Source organism: Balaenoptera ricei, chromosome 9 (assembly GCF_028023285.1).
Source record: "Balaenoptera ricei isolate mBalRic1 chromosome 9, mBalRic1.hap2, whole genome shotgun sequence".
In the NCBI taxonomy this organism is placed as follows: Eukaryota; Metazoa; Chordata; class Mammalia; order Artiodactyla; family Balaenopteridae; genus Balaenoptera; species Balaenoptera ricei.
Window position 1 is genome coordinate 33,733,116 of NC_082647.1, and position 12,620 is coordinate 33,745,735.

The 12,620-nt window shown below is 36.5% G+C and overlaps 1 protein-coding gene across 2 annotated transcripts in view; it reads right to left on the reverse strand.

The window, feature by feature from the left end:
* The window catches only part of MET (MET proto-oncogene, receptor tyrosine kinase), a 126,046-nt gene that overhangs the window by 30,669 nt on the left and 82,757 nt on the right, over window positions 1-12,620 (reverse strand). For both annotated transcript variants that reach the window (XM_059933547.1, XM_059933546.1), the window contains exons 6-11: window positions 11,041-11,201; window positions 9,173-9,275; window positions 8,925-9,061; window positions 8,086-8,247; window positions 7,221-7,320; window positions 3,504-3,722 (exon numbers count right to left, since the gene is read on the reverse strand). In XM_059933547.1, coding sequence (XP_059789530.1) covers window positions 3,504-3,722; window positions 7,221-7,320; window positions 8,086-8,247; window positions 8,925-9,061; window positions 9,173-9,275; window positions 11,041-11,201 — 882 coding nt within the window. The remainder of the gene's footprint in view (window positions 1-3,503; window positions 3,723-7,220; window positions 7,321-8,085; window positions 8,248-8,924; window positions 9,062-9,172; window positions 9,276-11,040; window positions 11,202-12,620) is intronic.

The window sequence follows — 12,620 nt, forward strand, 5'->3', positions numbered from 1 at the left end:
TTTCTACCCTGTCTACAGACAGAACTGGCCTCACGGTGGTTGTGAATGGGTTTGGGCCTATAATTGCAGGTATATTAGTCAGAAGTGGGAGGAAGACAAAACTCTAGCTGGCTCTGGGAAGCAGGTAGACTGAGTTAGCTCAGAACTACTCTCCCTTCTAGATCCTTCTGATGCCCAGACACTGACACAGGCCTCTAACTGAGCTCTCAACCTTTGATCTTATGCTCCTAGTATCGTAGCCTGAGTCCCTGTTCCCTGACTTAGATGATCTTCCTGCTGCTTTTCCTGTTTTAGTCAACTTCTCCAAACTGGACTTCTGAAGCATCTCTATTACCATGTATATCTATATGCTCCAGAATAAGATGAAGCCCCAGGGCAGTGTCAGGCAGTCCTAGTTCCAGCATTAAATACTGTGCTTCTCTAGTTTCCATAAAATATGATCATGAACAAAAAGTCATATAAGATAATTAGGAAAAAATTCAGGGTTTCTTTCAACAGAATTGACTTTTAGATATTTTTAAAGAGTTTAGAGCTATTTCACTTAAAGGATTGTATAGCTATCCATGTACTGTATGATAGAAAATTTTTCTATTATGAAAGGTATTTTGGTATACATGAAATGAAAGTTAATATGAAAGCCTTTGTAATGTAGTGGAAAGAAGACCAAATTTAGAATCAAGAAATTTGAGTGTGAGCCCTGGTTATGCTGTTTGCTCCCTAGATGACCCAAAACAAATTACCTAATCTTTCTAAACCTCTGTTTACTTATCTATAAATGGGGATAATCATCACTGACCTCCCAACCTCACAAGTCCACATGAGTCTCAAATGAAACAACATATGTCAAAGTACCGTGTTAACTAAAATTCCACACAAATGTGAGCTGTTGTTGACATGAACACCGTACCTTAATGTGTACTCCTAAAGAGATGTCTACTTCTTTTTTTTTCCATAAATTTGTTTGTTTATTTTTTGTTTTTGGCGGCATTGGGTCTTCGTTGCTGTGCACAGGCTTTTCTCTAGTTGCGGTGAGAGAGGGCTACTCTTCGTTGTGGTGCGTGGGCTTCTCTTGTTGTGGAGCATGGGCTCTAGGCGCAGGGGCTTCAGTAGTTGTGGCTCGCGGGCTCTAGAGCGCAGCCTCAGTAGTTGTGGTGCACAGGCTTAACTGCTCCGTGGAATGTGGGATCTTCCCGGACCAGGGCTCGAACTCGTGTCCTATGCATTGGCAGGCGGATTCTTAACCACTGCGCCACCAGGGAAGTCCTGAGATGTCTACTTCTGATGACCACTGTCCACAGCTGGTGCCTAAGCCTTGGATATAAACTACCTCCCACATTAATGGGGTTTCTGATTAGTCCTGAGGAATGACTGATCCCTGATCTCTATTATGTTCTCTTGATCCAAACTTGGCTGACCCTCTTGGCCATGGTGTAATCATTACACCAACTATTGACTAAGCCAATTCTCACAACTAAGGCTGGAAACTATCACAGTCTCTTTTTAGCCAAGGAATTCTTGTATGCATGTCTGCTTGAAGAGCACGAACTCTTCCTGGCAACAAGAAGCAACTCTCACTCTAAACACAATTCTCTCCATAGTGCTTTCACTGATGGAACACAAACATAGTTCACATTCATGTTTTGAACGGTAATTGAACAAGCACAACATGAAATAAAATGGCACCCCTTTCTTTTGATAAAAAAACAGTTCACTGCTTGTCCAGAAGAGGCTTTTTCTTTTCTCTTGCTTTATGTTTCTTTGTTTCTGCCCTCAGAGAGGCAGAGGTTTTAATGTGATCAACTTTAGAATTTGATAAAGGGTTAAATCGCTGTCACACAAAGATTCTCTTATACTAGATTTCCTCTTACACATACGTAAAATGGAATATGGGAGAAGACTGAGTCATGACACCAAAATAGTCCCCCAAAACTGTTCCTTTTTTCCCCAGATTGCCACTCTGTGACATGGCAGGTGCTAGACCCTTATTAGAGAAAAGAGTCATTCCGTATATAGGCAAGAAAAGAAAGTCTCTTGTGTCTGTTTCCAGAGGCCTCTTGGGCCAGGTTGGGAACAGTATTGAAAGGCTGAGGATGATGTCAAATCATACTTTTCTTGGTCCAACAATTTTGTAGGACATTGAATAATGGGTATGTAATTTACAGAAAAAGGAGTTTTCTCCTCCATATAAGACTGCTTGAAAGGGTAGATAAAGAACCATTCTTCTCTAATCCTTCCATCATAAATACAGGAACAGAAAAAGAGAGTTTATCTGGGTGTAAAAATATTTGCAAATAAACCTTTGTTTTCATCAAGAAAAACCAAATGGTATCTTTCAAATGGCAAACACAGTAATTGTTGAAAGCAAAAGGTCACACTAGATTAATTTTATTGAAAAAAAAAAAGAAGTGATAAAAGCTCTTTCTCCCTTTCTAAAACTAATTAAAGAAGCAGATGAAAGAACTCTGCTATGGTAAACATGCTGTTCGTTGAAGCAGGCTTCCATTTAATTTCATGCTGGGCTTGCTTAATTATTGCACAAAACATAATTGCGAGGTTAGTAAACTTGTATGAGTATGAACGTGTGCATGGGTTTGGCTGTAGATAAAATCTTGTTGAAAAAGCAGAAAAATTTTAGTAGAAACATATTCTTACTTAGATGGGGATGATCTTTGGGAATTTATATTACATCAAAACAAGGACTATCATATTACTTTGCGTTTGTTCATATTTGCATTCAGGCTATCTTTCAGGGGGAAAATTCTGCATGCCTAAAACATCATGTTGAAGGATAAATATTTTGTTGTTTCTAGAGACTGGGGCTACAGATAATTAAAGTTTTGATCATTTTGCCTCTTTTATTACTATCTGAAGTAAAAGTGACTGAAGCAACATAAAAGAGTTGTATTCTAGTCTTTGTTCTGCCACGATTTGATCACTAGTCAAACCACTTAACCTCTCTTGGTTTTAGTATTCTTTGTTTGCAACAGGCTGGGTTAGAAAAGATGATTTGTTATTGTCCAATCAAATTATATTTAGAGGCTAATATATTTCTGAGGTAGAGGAAATCCAGCTCCATTTATAAATCAGCTTAGAGATAACCACACCCAGATACAAAATTCCAAATTAGAAGGAAGTACAGAACTACAATTGATGTGCTTACTTTCATGACTCTTACCTTTTATCTTATAATGAGCACATTTAGGTGTCCAGGGAAATATATAACATTGGCAGAATAATACATCATAGGCAACTTTAATGGATTTGTGTCTCACATTTACTTTTTAATATATACACAAGAAAGGGTTTTAAAATGCTTCATTAAAAAGCAGTTCATGATTATACATACCTTTTAGTCTTATGTCAAAAAGATTTGTTTCTCAGAGCTTAGATATTTGCCGATGTGGTAGAAGATAATGACCAAGTAAAACAATTTTATTCACATAGCTATGAAGTCAATTAGGTGCAAGTTGATGATTTAAGAGATGATTTTAAGCATTTCTTACCTTGATTTCCAGTACATTTTCATTGCCTATTGAGATCATCACTGGCTTTTCAAAAGGCTTAAACACAGGATTATGTACATAAATGAGATCAAAGTATTTGGAATGGATCCCATCTAACATGAAAAAGGCTTTGGTTTTCAGGGGGAGTTGTAGGTTCAGCTGTTGTAGTGAAGGAGTTGTACAGCAGATTATCTCCGAATTAGAGCGATGCTGACATGCCTATAGTAAGACACAATTATCCACTGTAAACAGAACATAGCTTGACAACATCAATAGCAACTTTCACATTTCACTGTCTCAGACAATCAATTGAAAATGTACAATTTTGAAAAATATCTCCATTTAACTTCCTAATGTTGAAGAACACATTTCTGGAAACATGACAGATGTGATTCTCTAAACAACACGGTCTTTTTTTTTTTTTTAACATCTTTATTGGAGTATAATTGCTCTACAATGGTGAGTTAGTTTCTGCTTTATAACAAAGTGAATCAGCTATATGTATACATATATCCCTATATTCCCTCCCTTTTGAGCCTCCCTCCCACCCCCCTATCCCACCCCTCTAGGTGATCACAAAGCATCAAGCTGATCTCTCTGTGCTATGCAGCAGCTTCCCACAAGCTATCTATTTTACATTTGGTAGTGTATACAGGTCATCTTATGAGTGTGTTTTAAGCTATCAATTACTGAGTGCCAGGTCCTGTGCAAAATACTTTAGTACAAGGTTGGTCTCATTTAATTCTCACAATAATCCTATGAGGTAGGTGCTACGATTACACACATAATTACAGATGAAGAAACTGAGCTTTTCGAGCTGATGTCATCAGACCAGGTCACACAGCTCTGAGTGGCAAAGTAGGGAACATAAATCCTACGCCACTGACCCTAAAATTCACATAACTCCCACACTGGACGGCTTCTTGCTCACTTTGTATTCTCTACTGATAAATCTTTTCCTATGCTCTCTATTTTACAAAGGCTCTGTTATTATTATTTCATGCCCTTCCATCTCTCATTTCAAATCTTCCCCTTTGTAATTCTGATTTATAGAAGTTTGGAAAATGTGGTTTCCTTTTGATTGTGCTTAGACTAAACCACCAACACAAAGTGGCACGTGTAAGGTTAAATGGTTGCATTTTTTCCTCCAAGGAAAAGACAAACAAGCAACAACATCCCTCAGATTTCCTTTTCTTTGACAAGTAGAGTTGGAGATAAAACAATTACTTATGCCCACAATAGAAAAAGGACTCAGGATATACATAAAAAGCACAAACAAAATTGGATATTTGATATTTTCTTTTAAAAATAATTAAAAAAATTATCCTACATTAAAAAATGTGTGCTATAAGCAGATAAAGAAAACTGATACATAGATATAATATGAATAAAATATTACTTAGTTTTGTATCAAATCCATATTATAATGCTAAAAGCTATTTATTCTATCATCTTGAAATAAAGGAAATGAACAATTTTACTGCTATTACAGTAATTCTCTACATAACAAGAAATTTGAAAACTATACAATAAACTGCTGGCTTCTGGGACATAATGCATATTAACAAATTAATATGCATTTTGTTAAGAAGGTGATTAGTATTTTTATTTTAAAATATTTGGGTTCGTTAGGCTTAAAAATTATTGTGGCTGGATTGGTATATCTAAGTCAAACCTGACCAAGAGTTTTTCTCTGCTAAATAATGAATGCGTTCAATTCATCATGGTCAGCTTCAAATTCTATAAGAAGCAGGGAACATGGAAGGAACACACGTCTCTTTAAGAGGTTTTTCACAAACAATAGTCAAATAGACCCACTGAATTTTTCATTCCTGTCCAATTTGAATGCATTGTTCTATTGTACTAATATGTTTGTGGCTAAAATAAGAGAAGTTTACATTTCCAGATATGTAAACAGATAAGATTTAAATCTTCTACCATTGTTTGAATCTTCCTTGGCACATCTAGGAGATTTTAATAACTATCTGATTACAAATGAATGAATGATGCCACATGTCATCATAATGCTGGTGAGGGAGAAGGAAGAAAACTTAGCCATTATTTCAATAACGCAGTCTTGGTGTGAATTAGATAAACTAATAATTTCTCAGATTCCTACTTTAAAAAGTCACATGCCAACACCAAAGAGGGTTACTGTTATTTTTATAGGTTAATGAAAAATTGCTATGCCTGGCTGTGGAGAACCGATGTCCTTTAAATTAATAGCGGCGGTATTCTAACTTTGTTTGTGGCCATGTGCGGGGATTGGTTTCAAAGCTCTCTACTTCATACGGTGACTCCCTGGAGTACAATCTCTCAGGAATATTATAAAAATCTAATAATACTCTTTAGAGGTGATGCAATGTGGCTGACTGAGAAGGTCAAGAAAAATTTCATTTGAGATGACCTTATTGTTTGGTGATTTGGCTTGACATTTTTAGCCCCAAATTGGTTTTTGTAATTAAAGCACACTGTGGCCTTAGCCTTCACAAAATATTGGATGGGAATCTAAAAGGAAGTGCTGTAATTCAATCTATTGCCTCCCCAGTCAAGCCCCTGCTTGAGAGGGGGCACTTAGAACTTTCATTCTAAGTTGCATGTACAAGTCCAACTAGATTATGGATATTTTATATCAAAGAAAAACAACAAAAATATGAAATCTTTGTAAATAACTCCAAACTTCCTAAGGTCTGAAGTAAAACTACCATTTTAATGTGATGCCTCAAAATTGTTAGAGCACAAAATAGGTCGATCACTTTTAAGGAGGAATTCAGTTAAATTCTGATTGACCTTGCAAATAAAATAAAAAAGGTGGAGAAATACCAAACAACATACACAATCTAGGGCATAAATATTCTAATGCTCTTTCTCATTATTTGATAACATGCTAACCAAGGCACAAGAGGAATGGTAAGAAGCAGGGATGTGTAAGAAAACACTGTACCACTTAGGAAGACAAGGATGCTGTGGCAAGATTAGAGGCTTTACCCAAGGGTTTTATTAGAGCAAAAGGGTTGATGTTCTACGGGGTATTAAAAAAGGGGGGATAGGGAAATGCTATGGCCTGAATGATTGCATCCTCCCCAAATTCATATGTTGGAAGCCTAATCCCCAGTGTGATGGTATTTGGAGATGGGGCCTTTGGGAGGTAAGTAGGTCATGAGAGTGAAGTTCTCATGATGGGAGTTAGTGCTGTCATAAGAAGAGACACAAGAGATCTTGCTGCCTCTTTCTTTCACCTCCATGTGGGGATACAATGAGAAGATACTCATCTGCAAACCAGGAAGCAGGCCCTCCCCAGACAGCCAGATCTGCTGGCACCCTGGTCTCGGACTTACCAGCCTTCAGAACTGTGAGAAATAAATGTTTTTTGTGTAAGCCACCCAGTCTATGGTATTTTTGTTATAGCAGCCTGAACTGACTAAGACAGGGAATGATGTGGTTTGCCCTTGTACTGACTGTCTTTAAAAAACACTGCCTCAAGTTGATAATCATTATCTGTGTCTAAATATTACGTGTGTGTGTGTGTGTTTTATAATGTTAGCCTGAGACTAGATAATTTTAGTTGGTGAATAGAAAATACTATTTGACCTATGCTGCAAGGAAGATTACTAGCAAACATTAAAGGCAAAACTGAAATGTCTCTGCTACCCTGAAAGCTGGTGGTAGAAGCAGAGATGCTGAGCTCTAAGCACAACTATCACTCAGAGGACTTACCACTGTAAAGTTCCTTCCCGCTTCGTGCACATTTATTACCATCCTCAGGATACTAACTGAATTCAGGTTTTTTCCAACACCTGTTATTGTGCTCCCACCACTGGCAAAATAAAATAGAAAAACAGCAATATTGAGAGGTTCTTTCTCTATCAAGTATTTTAAGAGAGAAATTAAATTAAATCACATGTAGTGACTCCAAGTTATAGCCACAGCCAAAGTCAAATCAAAGTTCAGTGGTAGTTTTTCTTTGGCCATAATTTATTTAACTTGAAAGCGTTTTAAAAATTCATATTTCATAAGCTGAAGAAATGCATTTGTCTTTTTATTCACAAAATATGCAAAAGAAATATTTTTTCCTGTCTGAAAAAAATACAAAGGAAAAACGAACTTAACTGTTGCTGCTAGACTGATAGAATTAACAGAAACAAGGCAGACTGAATTGGGTCCAATGAGATATTGATTCAGAGGGAGTCTGATATAGGGAAAAGCTGTGTGTAAAGTAGGCAGGGCAAAAACACACTGAAGAATGAAGAGAAAAAGGTGATTCCACTTTTAGGCACTAAGGTTAGTATAGAATTAAAATGTACATAATATAAGTGCATAAATATCAATACTATGATGTCCAGTTAAACTGTTTTAATGAAATCTATTTAGAATAGGATAAAATGGCATGAACTAGCACTGATAAAGTCAAATTGCACTCAGAGCCTGAATGTAGTTTTCACTCCTGAATTGGAAAGGTAGCCTTCAAAAAAAATGCAACAGTATCAAATCCAGAGATAAAACTGTCTTCCTTTCGACTATTCGACAGCCAGTCATCCTCACGTTCATTATTTTCTTATACCCATCAGAAGCTTTTACTTACCTAACGAAAGATTTGGTGGGATGTATTTCATAGACAATGGGGTCTTCCCGGTAAATGAAGCTGTTCATCTCTCGGTTGGCTAAGTCAATTTTCAATTTAATAGGAAACTCAGTTGGAGTGCTTTGGGCTGGGGTATAACATTCGAGAATACTATCTGAAACACTGAACAAAAAAATTAAGAAAATGGACCTTTGCTATTAGAGACACATATATATTAGAATTATATACATAAATCAAAAGGGTATCAGTCAGTGGCTCCTAAATGGGAATTTCCTGATGTGGTCTAGAAAAAAACTCTTTCTAATCTAGAAATTGTAGTCAATTTACAATTGACTGGATCCCAAACTTAGGCCATCCTTGACTTAGAAATATTTGGGATTTTAAGCAATTTTAAAGTATCCTTTTGGCACTTGATTAAACTGAGCTCTCCCAAATCTAAGAAGCAGAAACGTAACTTCCTAACCCACTCTCCCTCATGCTTCTCACCTCTCCAAAGTGATTTGATCTAATTGTAAATCTTGATGGAAATGTTTATCTTAATTTATTGTCAATTGCCAGAATCTCACAGCTTATAGCATAGCTGGGATATTAAACATAACAATAAAGAAGGTGGATGGGAAGACAAAGCTTAAAAGCGGAATTAATAAACTATAAGGGAAGGGTAGAAAAATCAGCAAAAAGGAGTAGATGGATTTGGGAAGGAGAAAGTTTTGTAAGATGGAGAGTAAATAATAAACGTCTTGATTTTTCGCCACAAAAGAAGAACAATCTTTTCTTGATTTGTTAGGTATACATATTAATCCGTCTTGACTGATGCAACAAAAAATAAACTACAACACCTTTTTAAAGTACAAGTTTTTCCACCAATTGAAATGTGTCTAGAATTTCCACTGTTTAGGTGCTTTCCAGTTAATGTAAGTAAAGTGCCACCAGTTTTAGGACCATAACTTGGAGAAATACTTTTTATTATAGGATCCTGAATGAGAGATAGAAACAAAACAAAATAACTTGTTAATTTTATAACTCTAAGTAGATAAAGTAATAATTAAATATCTTAGTTCATGAGAAAATTAATGCCTAGACTTACCACATAGGAAAATGTACTATAATGTACGGTCCCTCGACTGTTTGAAATAACTATGGACATATTGAAATGTTCATTCATTGCAGGACCAACTGTGCATTTCAACCTGAAACAACAAAGTTTTATATGTTATAAATCCAAAGGTATTTTCTAGGTTGGCTGTTTTATATTATGGGACATTATCTCTAAATAGTGAGCTGACTACTCTAAATAGCAAGCAGAGTTTCCAGGTAAGCATTAGAATTGAAAATTGTATAATTCTGTTTCTGTACTATTATGCGAAACTTTATATTGACTGTCTTGTATTATTCATACAGACAAAACAGGAAATGTTAAACCTCATCAATGCAGACCTCACCAATTGAAAAGTTCATAATAATCTAGTAATATACAATTATAGGCATAATGTTTGGCATACTTAAGATGGAGAAATGGTGTTTCAACAGCATATGAAACAATGGGCTGATTACAACTAAGCAGAATCTCTTCTTTAAATTATGTCAAAAGATACATTTCTGTGGTTCACGTGTTTATTTAAGTTACTTAAAAAATGATGAAGTTGTGATAGGCTTTCCACAGAATTATTTTTGAATTAATAATCTTATTATAATCCTAAGAAGTATAAATATAATTTGTTTTATTAAATAACTTTTTTTTTGAATTTTTGAATTTTATTTTATTTTTTTATATAGCAGGTTTTTATTAGTTATCCATTTTATACATATTAGTGTATACATGTCAATCCCAATCTCTCAATTCATCCCACCACCACCACCTCCCCTGTCACTTTCCCCCCTTGGTGTCCATACATTTGTTCTCTACATCTGTGTCTCTATTTCTGCCCTGCAAACAAAAGAGGATGAATTATGTTTCACTTTTACAGGCTCTAATTTACAATACAATGAGCAAGAACTTACAAGGGGTATTTCTAGAATGAATTTGTTTTGCCATTAAGCTAAACAAGTACGACATTAATTGATGTTTTGGCCTCTGTAAAATGAGTAGATTTAGATCTTTGTATAACCCTGAAGGGAATTCTACTAGGTATAAAATAACCGCTTGAAAGAATAGGTTCAACTATAAAACGTTAAATGTTTGGTTGTTGTTACTACATAACTTAAAATTTCTGGGTTCTCTGTTCGTTATGGGATTCAGATCTTATAGAAGTTACATGTAGAATACAGTAGAACAGGAACAGGTCTTGAATCATGAGAGCTGAGTTTGAAGGCCTGTTCAGCTCTTACCCTCTGGATTACCTCTGCTAATCTACACTCCACCTTTCTGAACTTCGGTTACCATCTATGTAAAATAGGGATAACATTGCTATTTCCCAAGATTTGGGAATGGTTAAATGAGATACACTCCCTCCATTACAGTGCCAATAAATATCAGGTAAATATAAATTTAAACTCATCATAAACAAGTCTCAAAAGTGTGATTCAGCTGCTTCATTACATTTCTGAGGTTTAGAAAGTGAATTTAGAAGAGAGGGTCCACATTGAGCTGTTTTCTGATTTTTATAGAAAAAGCTGTTTGAGACTCTCTTTATTTGAAGACTTTAAAGATGGAACGACCCCAAACAGTGCTATTCTTTCAAATCTACTCAATTTCTCAAGAGTTGTTACAAAAATGCTTGAAAAACTCCCAGATGCTAGATTCTTCTTTTCTTCACCTGAGTAATGTCACCTTTCTTCCTCCTTAATCCTGGTGAGTAAACAGTTTTAAAAACAAAACAAATCCGCAAGGGGAGTGATGGGCCAAGACCCTTTTTAACTCAAGAGACAGACATTTGGGGCGAGTTTTACAAGATTCATTCAAAGACAAAACCCGTTTTCCAAGCACACCCTGGCCAAGCAATTTCATGTCCTTACATGTTTATCGTGCTCTCACTTAAAGTCAAGGTGCAGCTCTCATTTCCAAGGAGAACTTTGGTTTTCTTCAAGTCAAATTTATTATTCCTCTTGAATCCAAAGTCCCAGCCACATATGGTCAGCGTTGTCCCTCCTTCAAGGGGGGCACTAGTTGGGAAAACCTATGAGGACAATATAGAACTTAAAAAAACCCAGTATATTATTATCTTTCATAGGTGTGGAAAAGAAACAAACAAACAAACAAAATATGTATACTCAAAGAGTCTGAAATCCTTCCCTTCTCCCATTATCTAAAAAAAATGAATTTTCACTATAGGAAAAAGGGTCACAAATTTCAGAGAATCTGGAACAAACATTAAAACTATCTGACAGGCTGATGAAGCAAGCTATTTTCAGGAGATCCAGAGATGGGAGAGAGAGAGCAGATTCAGCCTGGGTGGGGACGAAGGGCCTTCTTGGGCGCAGACACACTTTGGGCCCAGACTTTTACACGCTTATAACCCCTTCATGGGCCTCCAGATTGAACTCTGATCAAAACTCCTTTACAGGCCCTAGAAGCCAAGCCCTAATATATGCCTTGCTCTGTATGCCAGCTGAGTGTGTGCTACATTCATGTTGCTATGGTATTCCCCACCCAGAGGAGAAAGTCACACAGTAAAAATACCTCTTTCTGCACCCAGTGTTTTCATAGCTGCATTTATCACCTATCATAATATCAACCACATAGATGATATTCAAAACATATTTGCCATTCATTCATTCACTCACTATAAATCATCTACTGCAGGCCAGGTATCAACAAATGAATAAGTGAACCTATTCCTTTATACTTAATTCACATTTATTACTAATCTGTCACTTTTATTTTTTCTTTAAATATGGTCACTATTTGATATATACCAGCTGGTTAGTTGACAAACTAAATGATGTAATATTTAATATATTCAATATATTATTTCTATTAGAAGTAGATAAAAACAGAATTGGAGAGAGCCCCACATGTGATCTGTATTGTAGCAATGTTTCTAATTATCTCCCTTGGCATCACCGTACATCTCATTTCTAGGATTGACTTTTTTTCCTCAGGCTCAGTATTAAATAAGTAATAGGTTCCTTTTATTATTGCAGGCTCATCTTTGGTTTATTAAAAGTAAAACTTGGGCCTCCTTGGTGGCGCAGTGGTTAAAGAATCCGCCTGCCAATGCAGGGGACACGGATTCGAGCCCTGGTCTGGGAAGATCCCTCATGCCGCGGAGCAACTAAGCCCGTGCGCCCCAACTACTGAGCCCACGCGCCCCAACTACTGAAGCCCGCGCGCCTAGGGCCCGTGCTCCGCAACACGAGAAGCCACTGCAGTGAGAAGTCCGCGCACCCCAATGAAGAGTAGCCCTGCTCGCGGCAACTAGAGAAAGCCCGCGCACAGCAACGAAGACCCAACACAGCCCCCGCCAAAAAAAAAAAAAAAAAAATGTAAAACTTGAATTCATTAATAAAAATTTGGCAACTGTGATATAAGATAGCATTAGGCTCTTATGAAGTCTATACAACAACTATTCTTAGGCTAAAACTATTAAAACAAA